Genomic DNA, 21971 nt, shown 5'->3' on the forward strand with positions numbered 1-21971 from the left:
ACCATGTGTCTTTTTTTCAGGCGGTTGCACACAAGAATCACAACACAAGTGCAGCCTAGATGCTAAATATGGCTAAATATATGCAGGAATTTAGGATGCAAGTAAGTAATATATATATATGCAATATAAACAATGCAAAAAAGAGTCATTGGATGTTCAAAAGGGAAGAAGTTGTAAATTAGTATGGAAGTACTACAGTGACATGAAGCATATCAATGGCAGATTTTGACTAAAATAATATAAAAAAAATAGTAAAATCGTATACATTTGATAAGATGGAGAAATCAGAATGTAGCTGATGAAGGATCTTTATTGTATGGCTCAATAACAGCAGTTACATCCCTTGTTATTACAGACTCATATGCAATAAGCCCATCATGAATACGGCATGCTGTCTGTGTCAAGATCTGATACAGTCTTTCTTGCCATAAGCAATTGTTTTGCCTGAGTTTATAAACAAAAGACATTTATGGTTGTTTTGGCATGGAACATCATGGAGTGAATCACTATCTAGCACTTTGGCCAAACATGGCTGAACACACTGTAAAGTCATGCTGCAAAGTTTGCTCGTATTAAAGCTACACATTTCAAAAAAGCGACTTATAAGGAGAGATACAAATAAGCAGGACTATGCTGGCAGACCAAAGTAACAGACATTAAAGAATGAAAATGATGAACATTTTGACACTTTGTTCATGCTTGATTATCACCCTCATCAACGTAAAAGCACACACACGCACGCACGCACACACACACACACACACACACACACACACACACACACACACACACACTTACACTCTGTCATGGTCACAGGTAGACAGACCAGTAAATAACATTAAAGAAAAGGAAGGTGAAAGGGAACAGAGCTCGAGCATAGAGATCAATCTGTTTAGCAGCAGACGGGATGACGGGTTTTGGAGGTGCCGGCTTCTTGTTGTTCTTGTTCTGTGATTTGCCGGCAGCATCTGTGACCTCAATAGGCTTGCCGTAACAGTCGAAGTTTGAGAGTTCGAAATCTCGTGGGAGAGAACCGACAATACTGAAATCGTTTGAGCGCAGATCAGATTTTGAAGTACACACCTTCTTACAGCGGTTTTCCACAACCTGCACAAAACATAAACCACACGAAAACAATCAAATACATACAGGGAAATCTATCTATATATTTGTGTCTGTCATGGTCTTTCTTCATCCATCCATCATCTCTCTTCATCCATCTATCCATATATTTATCTATCTATCTTCATTACTGTGTTAACCTTAAAGAGTAAGTTGCTTCGACAAGAATGTATCATCAGTTCGGTCAGTTAAGTTGCTAAATGATTTTCGAATTGCTTTATTTTATACCAAAGTTGAGCAGCGAACGTCAATCTTCAGCCAATGCAGTCATCCTCACAAGACATTTCTCTTAAATATTGTTTGTAATATGACCTCTCCCCCTCACACATACACACACTTGTGAACCCCTGTGCTGCTCTGTCATAGCTTCAGGCCTCGGTGCTGTCGGGTCACATTACTCTCAGTCCCCCAGAATCCTCTGCTCTTCTCTGCACCCTTGTCCCACTGAGCGCGCTCAGAGCAGAAGACTCAATTACAGCCATTTCATCTCCCCATGTACCCATTAACACACACACATTCATCTTACATAAAGAGAACACATGCACACACACATCCTACATAAAGAGAACAGTCACACACATACAAGTAAATATGAATACACACTTTTTTCCTTATAAAGAATGCGCAAAACACATGAATGCACACATTCATCTTACTTAAAGGAATACACGGCATACACACACTGACCTGTAGTGTGCTGACATGTATAGGTGTCCCACCGGTGCCATTGGCACTGTTAGTTTTAGCTGGTGTTTTGTTCTCTTTTTCTCTTGCTTTCTCTTTCTGAGCCATCTTTACCTTCTCTGCCTCAATGCGCTTGGGACTGTTCAGCATCACCTGGGACACACCACACAGACAGAGCAAATTCATGCAATCTAAACACTCCCTTATGGCCAACAATATGAATAGTAAGATGTTACATGATTCATGATGTTTAAGCCCAATGTATATAAAGTAGCAATCCTCTACTTCTCTCTCTGCTATATTGATTGCTAAAACATCTCTCTACCGGCAGAAACCAAACTTTTTTTAAATACTTTAGAAATAGTATTTTGTAAATACTTTGTTGTTTGCCTTAAGAGAATTCTTATATAAAAATGTAATACTGATTCACACACAAAATCACTGTCAAAATAATTTCGGGTCATTTTCGTACATATTTCATATTTCTGCATTTTCAGCACAAAATTAAAAATACATTATTCTGCAATTGCAGAATGTAAATTGCAGTGTTATATGGCTCAGTGCTCCCAGAGCTCTTATCCCAGTTTTCCAGGATTGATGGACAATGTAACCACAGGAACTGTATATCTGTTTCATAGCTCAGGAGTTAATTGTTCCTTAGTAAGGCATTTTTGTTGTGGTTTCTGTTCTCTTTCATATGCAATGAGAACACCCTTTGGGTGTGCCGACTGTCTAAAGCCCATATAGGCATGTTCTGATTTTGCTGAGTTTGATGTGTTCCTAGGTCAACCAAATTTAGTCTTGACCATATCTTTATACCTAACCTTATCTTTAACCTTAACATTACCTGATTAATGCCTAAACTCAGATTTATTGATAGATGAATGATACTCTACTAATAGATACTGTACTGATAGATGAATGTAGAAGCACTAAACATTGATTGTATGCCTAAACTACACAAACACTGTAAACTGGTTCTTTAAATCTGATCTATCTAGCCACAATGTTGTTCCAGGGTCAACATAGGTGTTAACCTAAGAACATGAAGAACTTGGCAAAATCAGGTTCTGCCCTGTATAGAATCATGCCAATTCTTTGGTCGCCATCCTTCTACTGGAGAACGTGCCATCTGCTAAGATTTCTCTGCCTTCATGAATTGACTATTTTAGCCCTTCTGTTGTGTTTTTTCTGGCATGATATTTCGATTTTTTTTTTTATTGTTGAGCGTTGTTCATTTGCACTTCAGAGACTGCGACAATGGAGCTCTGTTCTCCTTGTGGTGAAGTGCCATGGAGTTTCATCACTGCCAGCCGTCATCTTCTCGCTTCATTATGTTCATTATGATGACCCACACATTAATTGTGTTAAATGCCTCTGTCTCAAATCCCTCCGCACTAGGCTTGCCAATTCTGAGAAGGAGTCAACACGCTCCGGAAGGTACTGGAGTCAACTCTGTGGTCAACAAATTTTAAGGGGCCAGAACTTCTGACGCCCTGTTTTATTTGGTTCCACCACTCCAACGTTGTGCAGCAATCATTCAGCCTCACTCTGTTGTAACGTAGGATATACATTAGGCTTGCCATCTGCTGCTCATGTGGTAGGAGTCACGTACGGATCTCTCCCAGAGCCAGAAGACCCTGTACCAGCCAAGGATCAGGCCCTCGCATCAGTCCCAGTGGGCTTCCTCATCCCTCATCAGGATGCCAGGGGCTCTTCTTCGTGGCGGATGATGTTATCCCCTCTGAACCATCTCAGTAGACACAGGTATGTTCACTTGACTTATTTTAGTCCACTCCAGGGAATTAATGAGTTACACAGGGATATTCCCCTCCACCACATTCTGTTTCTTAACCTAAGAATAAACTCCAAAAAGAGTGCTCTCACCCCCTCTTTGTTTTCTTGTAGGAGTTCACTTGGATTCTGAGCACTTGTTGCAGGCTGTTTTTTTAAACTTTGACTCTTTTGGAAAAATGCATTGATTAAAAATATATATATTTTTAAAAAGGTTCTCGACCACTGCCCTAAAGCATATTTGTGTAGCGCCAGAATGGTCTTCTCTGCACACTTTCATCAAGTCTATCATTTGGATCTTGTCACAGCTCCCGGTTCGTGGGTCTTGTCCGCTGGAACCATTGATACTATCTGGTTCATCATCAGGCCAGATACGGCAACGCTTGGCATGCTTGGTATATCATTCTCATTGCATCATAGCTACACAGCGTCGAGTGAACCTACGAGAGAGAACTTCTCAGGTTGCTTACGTAACCCATGTTCTCTGAGTAGGGAACAAGATGCTGCTGCCGAGCTCCTTGCATGCCAATGAATTGCTGTGATTCTATACAGGCTTCAGACAATCGGCACACCCAGAGGGCGCTCCTGTTGCATTATAGCTACGCAGCATTTAGTTTCTTACTCAGAAAATATTGGTTACACAAATAACTTGAGACTTTCTGTTTTCAGTTTTAAGGCATTCATTACAGATGTATTTTCTCCTCTCAAAAAGACTGCTTTTCCATGTCAGCCTTTTCTCCTCCTATTTAAGGAATAGCTATATATGCATAACTCATGTTCTCTGAGTTGGGACCAAGATGCTGTGTCTGCTGCCAAGCTCCCAAAACACATGGAGATATAAGACTCGAGTGAGAACACATTGGTATTCTGCTACATAAGCAGATATGTACAAACTGTGGCAAACTGTATGATAATCAGGAAAAGACCACAGTTTCAAAACATATACGACTTTTTTGTGGCTATTCTTCTGTTTATTCATATTTTTTACATAGACATAATTCTGCTATTTTACTCAAATTCAGTATCACTACAGAATGTTATTACAAATATAATTTAAATTACAACTGAATTCTCTTGTGTTTTTCATCTTTTGGATATTGTTAGTAGAAAAATAAACTGAGATTGTGTTTATGAAACAGAGTGCTGAAGGAGCTAAATATGTAGTTCTGCAATGTTCTGAGTCAAGGAAATGTAAAAGTTTCAATACAAGACAACAGCAGACATGTGCATACACACCTGAACCACAGCGTACTCCACAAGAGAGGCAAAACCAAACAGCAAACAGGCTATCATCCAGATATCAATGGCTTTCACATAGGAGACCTTAGGAAGCTCAGATGCCAGAGACATAGACTCGGATGACAGTGACAGAACTGACAGAATACCTAAAGAGAGACAGACACGACAGAAAAAAAGAAGATTTCCTCACATAGTTGTATACTGCAACTTCATTAACACTATACTGTCCCCTGAACTTAAGCCAACATGTTAAAACTGACCTGGGAGTAACAGCCAGCCCTGGAATGGACAGATGAACAAATGAGAGAGAGGAATGAAGGAGAGGTGGAGCCTATGAGAGGAGGAATATGGAGAGATGAGAGAGGAAAAACGGGTTGGAGTTTGGGTAATCATGGGAATGATGGACGGATGAATTTCCATAAGTGGAAAGATACGTCTCTTTCTTTAACCTTTTTATCCTTTTGTGTGTCCAGATGTTTCATGTATATTTCATTTAGAAATGTTTATGAATAAATCTTTTTTTAAAAAATGAAATGGCTTCATCAAAAAGAGCACAGAATTTAATTTCAGTACATTATATTTGAGCCATTTCAATTTAAAATTACATACAAATATATAGTACTTTATACTTTTGTGAAAAGGTTTCTTCTTCTGGGGATGACTATAGATGAATTAGAAAGTTCAGGATTGGTTAACTTGCTGTTATTTTTGCACGTTGCTCTTTCAGAAGTTACTAGCTAATTCTGTAACCCTGAAGTGGCTAGAGGATATACATCTAAGGGCTCAGGCACTAATCTGCATAATTTGTATTAATATTACTAATTATTAATGTTATTATTCAATTAACATTTTTTGATTCAGAATATTTTATTATTACTAGTAAATTATTTGTTCTCATTTATTAGAAAATGATATACATTACCATAGAGCAATATTTACTTAAAAAGGATGTGTTAAATTACTAAAAAGGTACTTTTTGAATTTGTTACAAAAATATTGTTTCAAATAATTGTTCTTTTGAACTTTTTATGTGTCAAAAAATACAGAAAAAACGTATAGATACATATATAAAATATATTATTGAGCACAACTATTTTCAACCTTGATAATAAAAAGAAACGTTTCTTGAGCACAAAATCAGCATATTTGTATCATTTTTTTTAAATAATAATAATTATACAGAAGACTGAAGAATTGCCATTAAAGTAATGTTACATCTTAAAATATACGAAAATAAGTGTTTTAAATTGCAATAAGATTCCACAATATTTATTTTTTGCTGCATTTTTGCAATAACGTAAAAAAAAAAAAAACATAAAAAAGGTAGTGTATTAGAAACATTATTTATTAAGTATAAGAAATCACTATTGTGAAAGTGTGCAAATTTTAACATCTTTGTCACATCAAATCCTACAACTTATTAAATCACATATTCTGCAAGGATGTTAAAAAAAACTTTCTTTTGAACTTTTTATTTATCAAAGAATCCTGAAAAACATGTATCATGGTTTCGACAAAAACTATTTTCAACACTGATAATAAAAAGAAAAGTTTCATGATCTCCAAAACTGCATATTAGTATGACTTCTGAAAAAAAATAAAAATACAGAAGACTGAAACTGACTGCTGAAATTTCAGCTTTGTCATCAACGAAATACATATGGAAATATATAAAAATATACGGAAATGTGTTCTAAAATGCAATACGTTTTCACAATATTACATTTTTGCTGAATTTTTGATGAAAAAAATAAAACTGGTAGTGTATTAGAAACATTGTTTGTTAATTATTAGAAATCGCTATTATGAAATATTTAAATATTTTGTCACATGAAATCCTTAAGGAATTAGGACTTATTACATCATACAAGAAAGACCGAGCTGTAGCAACTCTGATAAGAGTCATCAAACACAACACTGCAGTTTCAATAACAGCTTGCTTCTGTACGTGGTGTTCTTTTGTTTTAACTGACAGCTTCATTTGAAGACTGACTCACCTAAGGGGACTCGAGCTGCACTGGCGTCTGGGTTGATCCAGAAGGACAGCCATGATAGGACGACAATCAGCAGGGTGGGAGCATAAACACCCATCATATAAAAGCCCACTTGCCTCCTGAGAGTGAAGATGACTTCCACACAAGTATAATAACCTATAGTGTTTAAGGGGGAACAACAGAGAATGCATTCAAATTATATAAAGGTCTTGGAAGCGTTGCAGAATATCATTTGTTCCTTCAAAATGCTTTTTATGTACTGTACTGTTTTATTGTTTTAACCTAAATCTTAAAGGGTTAAGATTATATACAACCCTTATGAAGCCCTTATAACATTATGAAGCTACGATAATACTTCTTGTATGGAAAGAAAACTAAAATAATAATAATAAATAATTTTTATGATAATAAATCAAGGAAGCGCTGGCCATATTCTGCCATGCCAAACCATGCATGCAGCATCCCATGCTGGCTTTTCTGTTAAAAATAACAGTGCTTTGTTAATGTTGGAGCTTAGGCTAAATAACAAATATTTTAAGTGGAGTATTTATGCCGGGATGTTGTGGAGCTTAGGAGACGTTCAGTACATTTCTTCAATGTAAAAAAAAAATTATAGATATTTTTTTTCATAAAGGCTGCATTTATTTAATTAAACAATACAGTAAAACAATTTAATATTGAACAATATTACTTTTTTTAATAGATTTTTTAATGTGGACTTTTGTGGGTGGGAGAGAGAAAAAACATGAATTTCAATGTATGTCTTTTTTGTTACCACATAATACCACATTTTTCTCTATAGGTGCTACACAATGTACTGTAATGTGTCTTATAAGTTTCCATATACAGATACTGTAGCATACAGTCCATAAAGATGCGCCTGTTTGTATTTACTTATCCGTAAGTATACATATTTACCATGTATATACATTAATAAGTACAGAAAAGTATCTAATTAGTTAGCACTCATTTGCCCGTAGGTAAAATATAAAATATGTTTATCATGAATGTACCAGGTAAGTACACGCAATGTGAAATAAAGTGCTAGCGAAAGTTATCAAGCAAAAAACATAACTTTGTGTGAATGTGGTGGAAATTACATTTGTGAGTTTATAGTGAGTTTGAAAAGTACAATGTTGTTAGTCCACATGGCCAAAATTGGCCCATAGTTGAAAAAACACCAATCTTTCCAAACTATATATTCACTGACTTAGTCCAGGCCTTGTGTGTCTCTATGCGTGTGTGCATTTGCAGTTTTTATAAGCCTTCTGGGGTCACCGTGATATCAGTGTTAAACACTGAATAAAAACCTTACAAAAAAAATAAAAAATTAAAAAATTACACTCAATAAATCAGAAGAGCTCAAGCTCTATTTCACTACATTAAGTAGAGCAGAAATTAATCCATTCATGTCTATATTTAGACGCCTTACACATAATCATTCTCATATGAACATACTGTGCATATAGCCATACATATTTGCTCTTGGACATATTGCTTTTGGACAAATACCAATAGTCCATAATCCATATTAACACTTCTTTCAGAAAAATAAAAAAAATCCAATCCTGGTTTGCTCACCCATCAAAACCCACCGGCATGTTTGTTTAAAACGGGTTTGAACTGTTTTTGATACAGTGTTTTATCTGTGCACATTTCTTTCTTGATTCAGACTATATGATTTTTTTTTTCACTGGAAAAAGCTATTTTGTATAGAGGACTCAAAAGCAATGGTCTGAAATGGTTCCAAACGCACAGCTCTTGGCTTCATGCAACGTTAATTGATGGACTGTACATTATTTGTGGATTATTGTGAAGTTTTTATCAAGCTGTTTGGTCTCTCGTTCTGACGGTACCCATTCACTGCAGAAGATCCATTGGTGAGGAAGTGTTGTGTAATGTTAAATTTCTCTGTATCTGTTCCAATCACAAAACAAACTCATAAACATCTCGAATGATCTGTCTGAGGGAGCAGACTGTCATTTTTGAGTGGACTACTCCTTTAAATTAATGATGCTTATAACAGGGATGCAGATAAACAAAGTTGTGAGATAATTTATTACAGTTCAGTAAAACATTTATTACCTATGCGTAATAGGTAAAACAGACAGTCATGATTACTCTAAGAATAAGACACCATAAATCTATAGTGTTCATTATAAAGCAGTATCATCACTCACAGAAATGAAGAACAGAACAGCACATTTAGAAAGGGCTGAACGCCATTGTCAGTGAAGAAGATTTGAGCTCTGTGTGTCTATTTTACAATAAAATAGATAAAGAGATTATTAAGAGCAGGCTACAGATGTTCTTTTTACTGTAATGTTTATTGCGACACTGTGTTTGATCATTTATATAAAAGTGCGTGAAGGTACTGCTGTCTGTGTCTGTAATGTTAGCAAGTTACGCTCATGCTGTTCTGTTCTCTTATATAAGAAGTGAATATGGTATTATATAATAGATTCCCACAGGAGAAATACACTCTAAAGCTATACTTTATGTTTAAGGCACAATTGTATGTATTTTTATAAGGGTGGTGAAATGAGGGATAACGTATAGTCAGCAGTTTCCAAAATAAGTTGTTTTTTATCCCCCCGAAGGGATTTATTTTGCAATAATGACCTGCTGACTGCACACTATCCACCTATGTTTAGTTAAAAGTATATGAAATTTTAATTTGAAATTATTACGTGAGAACAAAGAGACAACATGTCCTCTGAGAGAAGCAAACTACTGATAAAAACATCCCAATAATCCACAAGTAACCAACATGATTGTCTTGTGAATTGAAAATCCTTATATAAGGCATCTGGCCAAAATACAAGTCCATAATCCAGGATAACATTTCCTCTAGTCAAAAAGTTCATTCCCTGTTTTTCCAAAAATGTTCGTAACAGTTTCGGTCTGTTTTCACTTGCAAAAGGTGCTTGTTCGGTGCATATTATTCTGATTCATGAGTCTTGCAACTTAAAAAAACAATATTATGGATAGAGGACTTTTTAGCTGTAAACTATGGTTTGCTTCTTTTTATCTCACAAGTTGTTAACTGGAGTCATGTCGATTACTGTTTTATCAGCTGTTTGAACTCTCATCTAACGGCACCCTTTCACTATAGAGAACTATCCACTAGTGAACAAGTTATGTAATGCTAATTTCCCCTAAATTCTGTTCTGATGAAAAAAAAATAGTCCACTTCATCTTGAATGACTAGAGGGTGATTACATTTTTACATTTAGATTTTTGGGTGAACATTTCTTTTAGCAGATTTTAAAAGTGTTTCTGATTTAGATTTTAAAAACTAAACTATAAAAAAGAAAAAATATATTATGGCTTTTAACTTACAGCACTAGGTTCCTTTTAAAGGGAATCCACTATAATGAATCAAAAGGCATTTCCACTGTGGTCTGTGCTACCTGCGATGCTTTTCTGTATTTGGTTGCATTGTGCATAGCTCCTTTATGCATTAGTGTTGCATTTGCAGCGCATTTCTTTATTGTGAGCATTTGCAGTGCATGTGTTGTCAAACTGATGAAGTTCCTTAATTTGCTCTTGCTTTTTTCTATTTGCATCTGTTTTCCTGAGCTGCAGCGTGTTGAGCTCTCCCGGCCACCGTAAGACTCTCCTAAACGTAACTGCACAGATCACATGGCAAACATGCTGTGCACAGTCTATAGCAACATTAACAGTATCATTATCATTATCACTAACATCTCTGCCAGCCTGCCTCAGGCTCACAATGCAGCAGCATCATAGATACAGTAGCTATATCTAAGATTTGTGAATACAGCAAGAGCAAAGCTACACGTTCGGAATGAATGTAGATTCAGAAAATATTACTATTGTTAATATTAGTTAACATAATAACTGTTTATTATTAGTTCATGTTACTTTACGTCCATCAAATAACGTATACGTATTTAGATTTTAATAATGTATTACTCAATATTGAAATTAGCATTACTTATAACTTATAAATGTTTTTAGCAGTTTTTTTTCTTGTTTATTAATGTTAACTAATGTAATTAGTCACTGCAGAAATAGCATGGGTGGTTTTGTAGTATGCTACTTCAATCATAGCTAGGCTGTGGGAACAACAAGGGATGCGGATGGGAACATACAGTTCCCACACACAAAGAAAAGGATCAGGTGTTTAGAGCTCGATGGGAGAACAGAAGGTGCTCAGGCATGAACATTTACCAAGATACCACAACGTTCATTAAAAACAGAAACGTGCGATCATTCCAAGTGTTTAATGCTACAGTAAGACTCTGGCTCTAATACTGACGTGGTTCTGCCAAGCTACCCATCTCAGAGGTATTGATTCATTTGAGTTTGAATTAGGAGTGTAAAAGAGGTATGAGGTCAGCGTTTTCTCACTTGCGTGCGTGTGTGTGTGTGTGTGTGTGCTATTCTTGAGCTGTTGCCGTCCTGAACACTATGTCCTCTTTCCGTGTTGCCCTCCTTTAATATGTATGTAAATATAAGTGTATATTTATATATCAATCCATACCTGTTCCCGGGTAGAACTTTGTGCAATTTCCATACTCAATGTCCTCTTGCTTTACATCAAACTGTGGCAAAGCAATCTCATCCATCTGAACAGGGTCTCCCGACTGCCACATAAACACCAGATCCTTCGTGGTATAGCCAACTACACACACACACACACACACACACACACACACACAAAACATTAACACGAACGTGTCGCCTCGTCCTTATTTTCATCTCTAAAAATAAAAATAAAATTCGGTAGTTTTGTCCTATTCCAGGACTACCGGTTTGTGTGGGCATGCGTTTGTTTCACCTACAGCTCTCTAACTGCATCTTGCAGAGCTGGGTGTCCATAGGAAACAGTGTTAGATCCAGAGGGCAAGAAAGAGTGACAGACAACCTGAAAAAGAGAATTTACTTGAATACAGTTTTTTTTATATATATTTAGAACAGACGGTATGTGTACGAGAGAGTATGTGAAGAGAGGACAGACACACACACACACTGCAGGGTTCATTAGTCTTGGGTGCATGTGGAGCAGCAGAAGCAGATGAGAGAGAGAGAAACAGAGAGAGAGAGAAAGAGAGAGAGAGAGTAAAGGAGACTCCAAGGCTCTCTCACACATGCACACACACACACACGGAAAAGCAAAGATGCCACAAAGACCCTTTCAGCTTGAGCAAACAGCCATAGCTTTAAACATCCTGCCATCTCAATATGCTGCAGTTAAGAATCAGAACAGAATAAATAGCAAGGAAAACAACAATAGAAATATATAGTGAAAACGTGTCAAATGATAAATGTGAAGAGAAGAATCATTTCAACAGCTCTTTCAGAAAAGCAAATGTAACAAGGGCACATCGCCAAGGGTGCAATAAGCATTTCATATCTGTGAAAGAAATAAACTCCTGGGCCAGGTTTGAAATGGAGGGAAATAGCACTTTAAAAACTTAAAGCTGAAACGTCACACCCTTTCATGTTTCTATTATAAAAGCAGTATGAACAGTTCTCTTTATATTAATCTCTGTATATAGTTGCAAATACTGTTTAGGGCTAATTTTAATCTACTGCAAAATATCTGGTGAATAATGCATCAAGCTCTGATATTCTCTGATACAAAACTCTAAACTTTCTGAAACTTCGTAAAGAGATTAGATTATGAAAGGATGGTGGCTACTTTAAGACTGCTTGGGAAGCCTGGCTTTCTTTAAAATTTAATCACAAAATGCAGCAATGTCGTTCATCTGCACTGCCATTCAAAAGTGTAAGACGTTTTAATGTTAAAATCTCTTATGCTAACCAATACTGCATTTGTTTGATTAAAAATACAGTAAAAACTGCAAAATTGTTAAATATATTTGCAATTTAACATAACTGTTTTTAAATGTAATTTATTCCTGTGATAGTAAAGCTGAACTATTCAGCAGCTATTACTCCAGTCTTCAGTGTCAAATAATTCTTCAGAAAAAAAATTAAGACGATGCTTAAGAACTACTATGTTGCTTGGCTACTGTGAATGGCCTCATGAACTATATCACATGGTGGATAAATTGATTATTTGGATTAGTATTATAAATAGGGAAAACTATACACTGAACATTGGTGCTTTTATTATCATTTTGCCACTGCATTATTAAAAATTGCATTTTTATGCATTTTTACTATTTTAAATACAGAATATGAAAAACCTCTGTATGTAATAATGTAGATCTCCTGTGGCTTATTAACCAAAACAGCAAAACTATTTTACTTCCATATACCGTATAACGCATATTTTAGTATGTTTGCATATTTGCACTACATTTCACCATGTGATAAGTTCTTTCTTTTAATGCATTTGCTGACAATGTTATTTTAATGTCACTTTTTTTTAAATGAAACTGAAATATTTGACAATTACCTCATGCTGATAAGGACATCTCCATTGCGGAAAATGAACAAGAGTATGTTTTCCTGTGTAACGTCGTGAAAATTAGCATTTTTTTCATTGGCGAAAAACAGATCTGGTTTCCACAGGCACTGGAACATTTTTGGATCAACGGTCAATGCATCTGACTTAAAATCAGTTGGTAACCGTAGCCGTGGGTCATTCCAGCGCTGGCGCAGGAATATATTAACACGGTAATCCTGGAAATTAAACATACAACTTGGTCTTGGTACAAAATAGTATAAAAATATAGCATTTAACAAAACCGTGTGCATAAATGACTAATACAAAACAAAAAAATGCAGAGAAAAGATATGTAAAAACACTTAGGTGTTTTTTTTTTTACAAACCATTGTGGTCTCCTGGATCGACCCAAAGCTGTTGATGAAGATGTTCACCTTATCCTCCACTGGGATGCCTGCAAGCACATGATAGCATGCCTTATAATTATGGACATCAGCCATGTGTGTAGGATAAAAGATGTGCTATTCTCAGATTTACCAAAGTGTGAAATAAATACTCTCAAATGTGTGCTCTGTTGGATGTGAGATCTCGGGACTGTGGCAGATGCCCATTGATCTAATGGAGTTTCGTTCTGACATATTCTTATTCCACTGGGCTCAGAATGACACGTTCTAATTCCACAGGGTCTTGTGATCCTGAGCAGCACCGCACAAGAGAATTTCCAATTACTCTGTACAATACACACTCTGCCATTCTCTAACACTGTGATTAAATTATCATTCTAATGAGGTCATCTATTATGTTATGCCATATTATTTGTGACTTTTTTGTGAAAAAAGAGCAGGCGTCGAATGTTATAGCTGTTTTATGAACTTGCTAGAGGTCTGAGAGGTTTGATAATCAGGCATTAGGGTATGACATGAATACTAAAATGCTTTACTACAGTATGTTTGTGTGTATTTATATAAATATATATTTATATATACATATATATATATATATACATACATATATATATATATATATATATATATATATATATATATATATATATATTGTTTACAAAATATGTGTGTGTACTGTGTATGTTTATTATGCATATGCATGTAAGCATTTCCAAAATATATGCCGTATGTGAATATATCTATATATACATAAAACAATATACACAGTACACTCACATGTTACGTAAACAAAAACTTTTATTTTGGATGTGGATGGATTTATTATCCATCAGGCAGAAGAGTAGGTTAACTTCGGTGGACTTATGTAATATGGTGTGTTCCGCAATTTAAATAAAGTACTTTCATTTATTTTCATTGTATGCTTTAGATAAATATGAATAGATGATTAGTTCATGTGTTGTCACGAGACATTAAAGAGACCCAAAACGGTATTTATAGTTTGTATTTATGTAAAAATTACACAGTTTAAAAGCTGAGAGTCATGAGACATTGTTTAATATCAGAAATAACCTGCTCTGTCTTCTCCGTCGTTGTATTGTCAGTTTTCTCTTTATTCTGTGATGTATTTTTCACTGTGTGAGAACACACGTGTAGTGTGAAAACTGCATTGTTTGTCGGTCATGGCAACAGTACGGAGGGCGGGTCTTTGCGAATGGTCAATTGTCATCACCTAGTAACTCTGTAATACATATGTATACATTGCAAACTGGACGTTCGGAGCATGCACGTGCAAAGAATAATGGGTAATTTCATCTTCCGTGAAAAAGGTCTATAGCAGGATTTATTTAGAAAGGAATAAATAGAAATTTTTTTTTTTTTTTTTTTTTGTAAAAGAAACATATATTGAAATCTCAGTACCTTTGAAGTTTGGTCGTATTCGTGAATCATATGTCATCAACAAACGGTTCAGTATGTTGCTGGTTGAGTTGGCTGGGACTCTGTCCAAGTCCTCTGCTGATAACTGACTGGCAATGTCAAAACAGACACATGCTCACTATACTGGCAGTACATCACTTATCAAAGTCATGCAAGGACATAGCTATTCAACATATCAAGTAGGGCCGGGCGATATGAGCACAATTCATATTTCAGTATTTTTTGTTGAATTTGCGGTATATGGTAAATATCTCAGTATTCTATGCTTTACATACGTTTATATGTATTTCACATCCAGCCTAATGTTTAATACCAATGCATGCTAATGCAGTCTATAAAAAAAACAAAGTAAATGTAACCATGTAGGCATATATGTTACGTGCAAAACAAAAAAAATTTAAATCACATTTCTTTCTAACACTGCAAAAAGGCTATTTTGATAACCCGATTAGTTACTATACAGTTAGTGCTATTATACAAATACACTTATTTTAGATTTTAAATTCTATGTCACATTTATTATCCAACTACAAATACTGCAGCAAAAGCAATGTTTTAGTCTGAATTATTGCGCTCCTATTTCATTAAGCTCAGTTTGTTTAGTATGCATGAATATATAAGTATAAATAATACTCCTTTTTTTTCAGTCCTTCATATAAAGCTTGTCACATGTTTGTCATCATGCTTTGGCTCCACTAGATATTTTGCAGATGTGCTCACATCAAACTACTGAAGGCCTATATCGATATAAACAATATTTCCTTATGCCATACCAGTTACAAAAATATCGCTCAAGCTCGATATATCACCCAGCCCTATCTGGAATGATGTCTGGAATAATCAGGAAACACAGAAATGACACAAACACCTATTCATGCTTAGTCATATAGATTTGGAACGCTGGCCCTGTCTATGGCCTAAGGCCAGTTTAACTGGATCTGTTAGTATGCAACAGAGAGTGTTGACAAGGACACAGCTGGTCCTGGACCAGTGCTAACAGAACCATCCAGTCTGGCAGGCTCCAAAATTTATCGCCAGACTTTCACTCTGCTTAACAGCACTGTAATTCTTCATGACTGACATCCATGCATCCTTGGCAAACGTACATGATAATGGAATCAGTACACGTAGAGTATGTGTGCAACTGCCTGGGAGACTTACGAGGGACAGATGACTTGCTTGCCCTTTTTTCCCTTCTTGGGTTTGCCTCCTTCTTTGGCAGTGCTCTCTGCAGAGAACTGTACCAGCAGCAACAACAAGATCAGCCCTTTGAGAACCATGACTGCACACCTGCAACTCACACAGAAGGATCAGTCAGCAAAAACACTTCTGAATGTAATGGTGGCATTCATTGAACTATTACACAAAGGCCACCAAAACATAAAACATCGGGTCATATCTGGAATAAAGGCATGTGAAGATATTTATTTGTCTGGTCAAACGATATTACCATAAGTTAAACGTATTAAATTCTATGATACATAAATATATTGTCGAAACTTAAAGGGATAGTTCACCCAAAAACAAACATTTGATGTATATCTGCTTACCCCCAGGGCTCTTGACAATACATTGATCAGTCTGTGCAAAAAACTGAACAGTATTTATATCATTTATTACCTCTGATACACCACAATCTCTGACTGTCCTGAGCTCATTGACAACATCGGGCACGTGATGCTTCAGTGTGTTCTGACACATAGATATGCACACATAGATGAGCTCAGGACAGTCGGAGATACAAATATGGTTCCATGTTTTGTGATCTTTAATGAAGTTTAATTTGTTTTCGTCTGTGTATTTTTTTTATCTGAAAGCTTTGGAACACTTGGTGTCCATTATATGACTGACAGACTGCAGCGTTTAGGTGTTTTAAAATCTTTGTTTGTGTTGTACTGAAGAAACAACGTCACCTACATCTTGGATGCCCTGGGGGTAAGCAGATAAACATCAAATTGAACTATCCCTTTAATTAAATGTAAAACTGCTTTGCAATGGTTCGTATCAAAAAAGGATTATACTCGTCCTACTCGTGTACTCGTCCTAAGGTCATTCAACATGCAGATTCATTTGTTTCTAATTTGGCACAGATATGAAAATCTTTAGCATTACATCACTTGCTCACTAATGGATCCTCTGCAGTGAATGGGTGCCGTCAAAATAAGTCTGAGAGTCTGAGAGATAAGAGTGATAAAACATCACAATATGACTCCAGGTGATTGATTATCATCTTCATCAAAGTGAAAAGCTTTGTTTGTGAGTTACAAATCTATCCATTATTATTATTATTATTATTATATAATAACAATAATATTTATTTTAAGTCCTTCATTCATTTAATTTGAACAATTTAATGCTTAACACACATAGAATAATATCACCCTTTATGCGTGATGTCCAAAAGATCAATGCGTGTTTTTAAAGATAGAAAATGTAACAACAACATGGGTTAAATGGAAAGTGGGGACAAGACACATTCGGAAATTTCTCAGAGAGCTTAAAAAAAACTAATAGAGAAACATGGCTTGCATTCTATTTTTCTTCCACAAATATCGTTGCTTACTTTCATATAGGAGACCAAGGCTAGATGTTGAGCTATTGAACATTTCAACTATGATTTCCCACTAAAACAGAAACAGTTCACTGAACACGCGTTCACCTGGGGGCAGCTTGTCATCGTTTTTATGGTCTTGGTTGTCACAATGAAAACATTCAATTGCTCATGCTTTTCAGCTTAGATAGATAGACAAGACAGATAGACAGACAGACAGATAGATAGATAGATGTACAGATAGATAGAGACAGATACAGACAGACAGACAGACAGACAGACAGACAGATAGATAGATAGATAGATAGATAGATAGATAGATAGATAGATAGATAGACAGATATACAGATACAGACAGACAGACAGACATAGATAGATAGATAGATAGATAGATAGATAGATAGATAGATAGATAGATAGATAGATAGATAGATAGATAGACAGATAGATAGATAGATAGATAGATAGACAGATAGATAGACAGATAGACAGACAGATAGATAGATAGATAGATAGATAGATAGATAGATAGATAGATAGATAGATAGATAGATAGATAGATAGACAGACAGAGAGATAGATAGATAGACAGATAGATAGATAGATAGATAGATAGATAGATAGACAGATAGATAGACAGATAGATAGATAGACAGACAGACAGACAGAGACAGATAGATAGATAGATAGATAGACAGATAGAGATAGATAGATAGACAGATAGATAGATAGACAGATAGACAGACAGACAGACAGACAGACAGATAGATAGATAGATAGATAGATAGATAGACAGACAGATAGATAGATAGATAGATAGATAGATAGACAGACAGACAGACAGACAGACAGACAGATAGATAGATAGATAGATAGATAGATAGATAGACAGACAGAGATAGATAGATAGACAGATAGACAGATAGATAGACAGATAGATAGATAGATAGACAGACAGACAGACAGACAGATAGATAGATAGATAGATAGACAGATAGATAGACAGATAGATAGACATATTACAAATTTATATGGCCAGCAATAGTAATAATGTTGTTCGTAGAGAAACGTGGGCTACTGAGGTGTCTGTGAGGAGCATGGATGTGAACAGTAGCGCTCACTGCATGGCAGATGGAGGCGCCGGTGCGGTCACTTGCTCTTAAAATACTCTGTCACTTCTAATCATACAGATAAGAGTAATACATCTTTTAAATTCCGTAAAGGCTCTATGTTTATTTGTGCGCACTCACAATACTGTGCTTTTGAAAAATAATCAAAGCAAAGATGACGCGCTTTCTGCCGTCTCGGTCTTTCACTTAAAATACATTTAAGTGAAATGTACTTTCAAATTAACTAATTCAAACGGAAAACAAATTCTCAGATTAAGTAATCCATATTAAAAATTCATACAGGCATCCACTGTTACAGAGAAGACGAGCTAGGGCCGCGACTGCATCTCTGAAGCTCAAAACAAATAAAACACTAGGTTACCAAATTATTAAAATGTTAATGCAGCCTCCTTACAGTTTTTCTCGGACACATTCATAATCATTACTTCTGCCGGTGTGCTGTGGCAAGCTTTATGCGAGCGCTAGAGCACTATAGGCTATGTAGGCAATTAAAGGCTCATTATATTCATTGAAATGGTTTATTAATAAACGTGTGATTAATCGACTATGACTTCAAATGAACGACCAAAAGAAATAATTCCTTAGTCGAGGGCAGCCCTACTAGTCACAGTAATAAAAATTACTTTTTGCAGTAACTAGTAGTGTAACAAATTACTAACAAGATTCCAGTAATAATATTACAGTGACTGACCATAAAACAGCTAGTTAATTTCAATGCTTCAACCCCTACTGATGTAAAATCTAATAATTCCTAGATTTATTTTTATAATTTTTACAACTCGCGCAGGCACGTGAATTCACCAGAGAGGCGTACGGAATATAAATAAGCGGATAATAATATTGCCAATACGTTGATTTTGTCGGGAGAAAAGATATTCTGAACACTGATGAAAAAAGGTGGCATTAATTTACTCTGGCATTATATGGCTTGCCCACCTACATCCCTCTGATCCTATATAAAAAAATTTCCTCTTATAAAATACATCATGGAATGTAACTGTATTTAGGTATAATAGAGAAATTATAGCTACAATTACAATTATTGATTGTTCCTATGTTGATTCTGGTCAAATGATGAGGCAGAAAAATATTGTTAGTAACATATTAGAAGAATGTTATGGAGATTATGAAGAAAAAAGAAGTAGTGTAATGTAAAAAAGTAATGTATCTATACCGTTGCCAGAAAGTAATGGTGAAACAATAACATTACTTTTGAAAGGAGTAACTAGTATTTTTTATTTTGTTTTTGTTCGAGTAACTAGCCCAAACTGCATAAAGGCCTATATTAAAGTGTTTGGTTTAGATAAGTATCATCTGAGAAATGTGTCTTGCTCAAACTCATTAACACATTCTCTTGTAAAAACCCCTGGAACAGCTTGCTACTCGCTCGGTCGCACCTTATAATGTGCAGATTAATTAGCCTGACGCTAATAAGAGCTCTCGTTCCAGCGGCGGAGCGAAAAACACCCGGGACGGAATCCAGCACAGATCCGCAGTGAAAACACGAGAGAACACTCGGCTCACCGCGAAGCACTTCCAGACCTCCCGGCGCAGACGTACACGGCGATATAAATAAAGAGACACTCGCAATAACTCACTCCGAGAACTTGTGAAATCATGCCGAACCGCAGAAAAACCGCGTGTCACTGAGATCGTCTCATCCGTACGTAATACAGTAAAGTCACGTAGGCTTACCTCATGAAGAAAACACAGCTGATGTTAGCGTCCCCCCGCTCAAGCACGCTTCCAGCCAACCGACATGTCTGTCACTGCATGCACATCCACGCTCGGGCTCAGTTTCGGTGTGTGTGACGGATTGCGCGTGGATGCACCTGTCCCGCTGCAGTGAGGCTGCTGCTGCTGCTGCTGCTGTGCTCTCGCGCGATGAAGCACGCGCTGTCCCGCACCGGCGTCACTTTCTCCGCCTGGGTTTAACTTACGAAACCTAACTGCGCGACTACAGCCTAGCATTAAGTGACTCGGGAGATGTAAAGGACCGGTCTTGTGCGAAATCAAGCGCTGAACAAATGAAAGCGTTTTGAATTAAAGAAAGCCGCGATCCCTGAGTGTACTACGCGAGAGAGGCTTAAGAATTCACGAGACGTTAGTGGTTTTGGAAACAGCTCCTCCTCACCTCGATTCGTCCTTTGTGTCACATTAAATCACAGCCGTCTCTCTTAACAGATTTACACTGAGCCCACAGAACTAAATGAGGGCATGGGATGGGCTCTCGTGTGTGTGTGTGTGTGTGTGTGTGTGTGTGTGTGTGTGTGTGAGTGAGAGAGAGAGAGAGAGCTGGGAAAGTGGCAGGAAAGATAAATGATCCCATGTAAGAATAGGAATAAGAGAGAATAAGATTCGCACAAACAATGTGAAGGTACACTAAGAATAGGATGAATTATATTTAAATAAATAATTAGATACATTTATATAAAATTAATATAACACATTTATTTAAAAAAAGACTATTTACTGGTCAAACATAATTTTATTTCCCCTTCATATATATATATATATATATATATATATATATATATATATATATATATATATATATATATATATATATATATATATATATAATTTATACTTGATCTGAATGATATATAATATCCAAAAATTAAATTTCTTCTGTGCTGCTGTTTTAGCATATCAGTGATACATATGAGGTATAATACACACACACAGAATATATATAAGAAACACTGAATAAAACTCATTCTCTATTTACATACATGAAGTACTAGTATATAAAACGTTGGTGCAGAGAACCCAGTACATGTTCAGCACAACTAGGAAATAAAACAATACAATTGTTTCAGAATTTTTGAAGCCGTTCTGCTCACAGCATGGCACAACGCCAGCATGCTGCAGAGGAGACACACAAACTCACTCTCACTGTCTCTCACACACACACACACACACACACACACACACACTGGACAGCTTCATGACGGTCTTTACGGATTACAAACTTACCTCAGCATTTCAGAAGCTGTAAAACATCAGCTTTCACTCCTGTATTACACACACACACACACACACACACACACACACACACACACACACACACACACACACACAATCTTGTGTCAGATGTGGTGGTTTCACAGGTGAATTATGCTTTAAAGAATACAATTACGGTGAGTGACTATCATTCTAATAAAAGTGATCATTACACAATGTCATCCGCTTAGATACTACAAAACAAGACAGATGCTATGCCAAATA

At 36.1% G+C, this 21971-nt stretch overlaps 1 protein-coding gene across 2 annotated transcripts; it reads right to left on the reverse strand.

The window, feature by feature from the left end:
• Window positions 1-117: 117 nt before the first annotated feature.
• Window positions 118-20960, reverse strand: glrba (glycine receptor, beta a). Of its 2 annotated transcripts, XM_043238057.1 has the most exons (11): window positions 20436-20955; window positions 16221-16349; window positions 15042-15148; window positions 13605-13672; window positions 13228-13454; window positions 11645-11727; window positions 11344-11484; window positions 6837-6989; window positions 4837-4985; window positions 1810-1959; window positions 118-1107 (listed from the first exon to the last, which is right to left on the reverse strand). In XM_043238057.1, the coding sequence occupies exons 1-11, from the start codon at window positions 20438-20440 to the stop codon at window positions 811-813; spliced, it is 1509 nt and encodes a 502-aa protein (XP_043093992.1). In that variant the 5' UTR covers window positions 20441-20955; the 3' UTR covers window positions 118-810. The 2 variants fall into 2 exon arrangements, with proteins under 2 accessions (XP_043093992.1, XP_043093994.1); XM_043238059.1 differs by lacking the exons at window positions 118-1107; window positions 1810-1959; window positions 4837-4985 and adding an exon at window positions 5061-5170 and having other exon boundaries at window positions 20436-20960.
• Between the last annotated feature and the right edge of the window lie 1011 nt (window positions 20961-21971).

This window comes from Puntigrus tetrazona, chromosome 1, assembly GCF_018831695.1.
Source record: "Puntigrus tetrazona isolate hp1 chromosome 1, ASM1883169v1, whole genome shotgun sequence".
Taxonomy (NCBI): domain Eukaryota; kingdom Metazoa; phylum Chordata; class Actinopteri; order Cypriniformes; family Cyprinidae; genus Puntigrus; species Puntigrus tetrazona.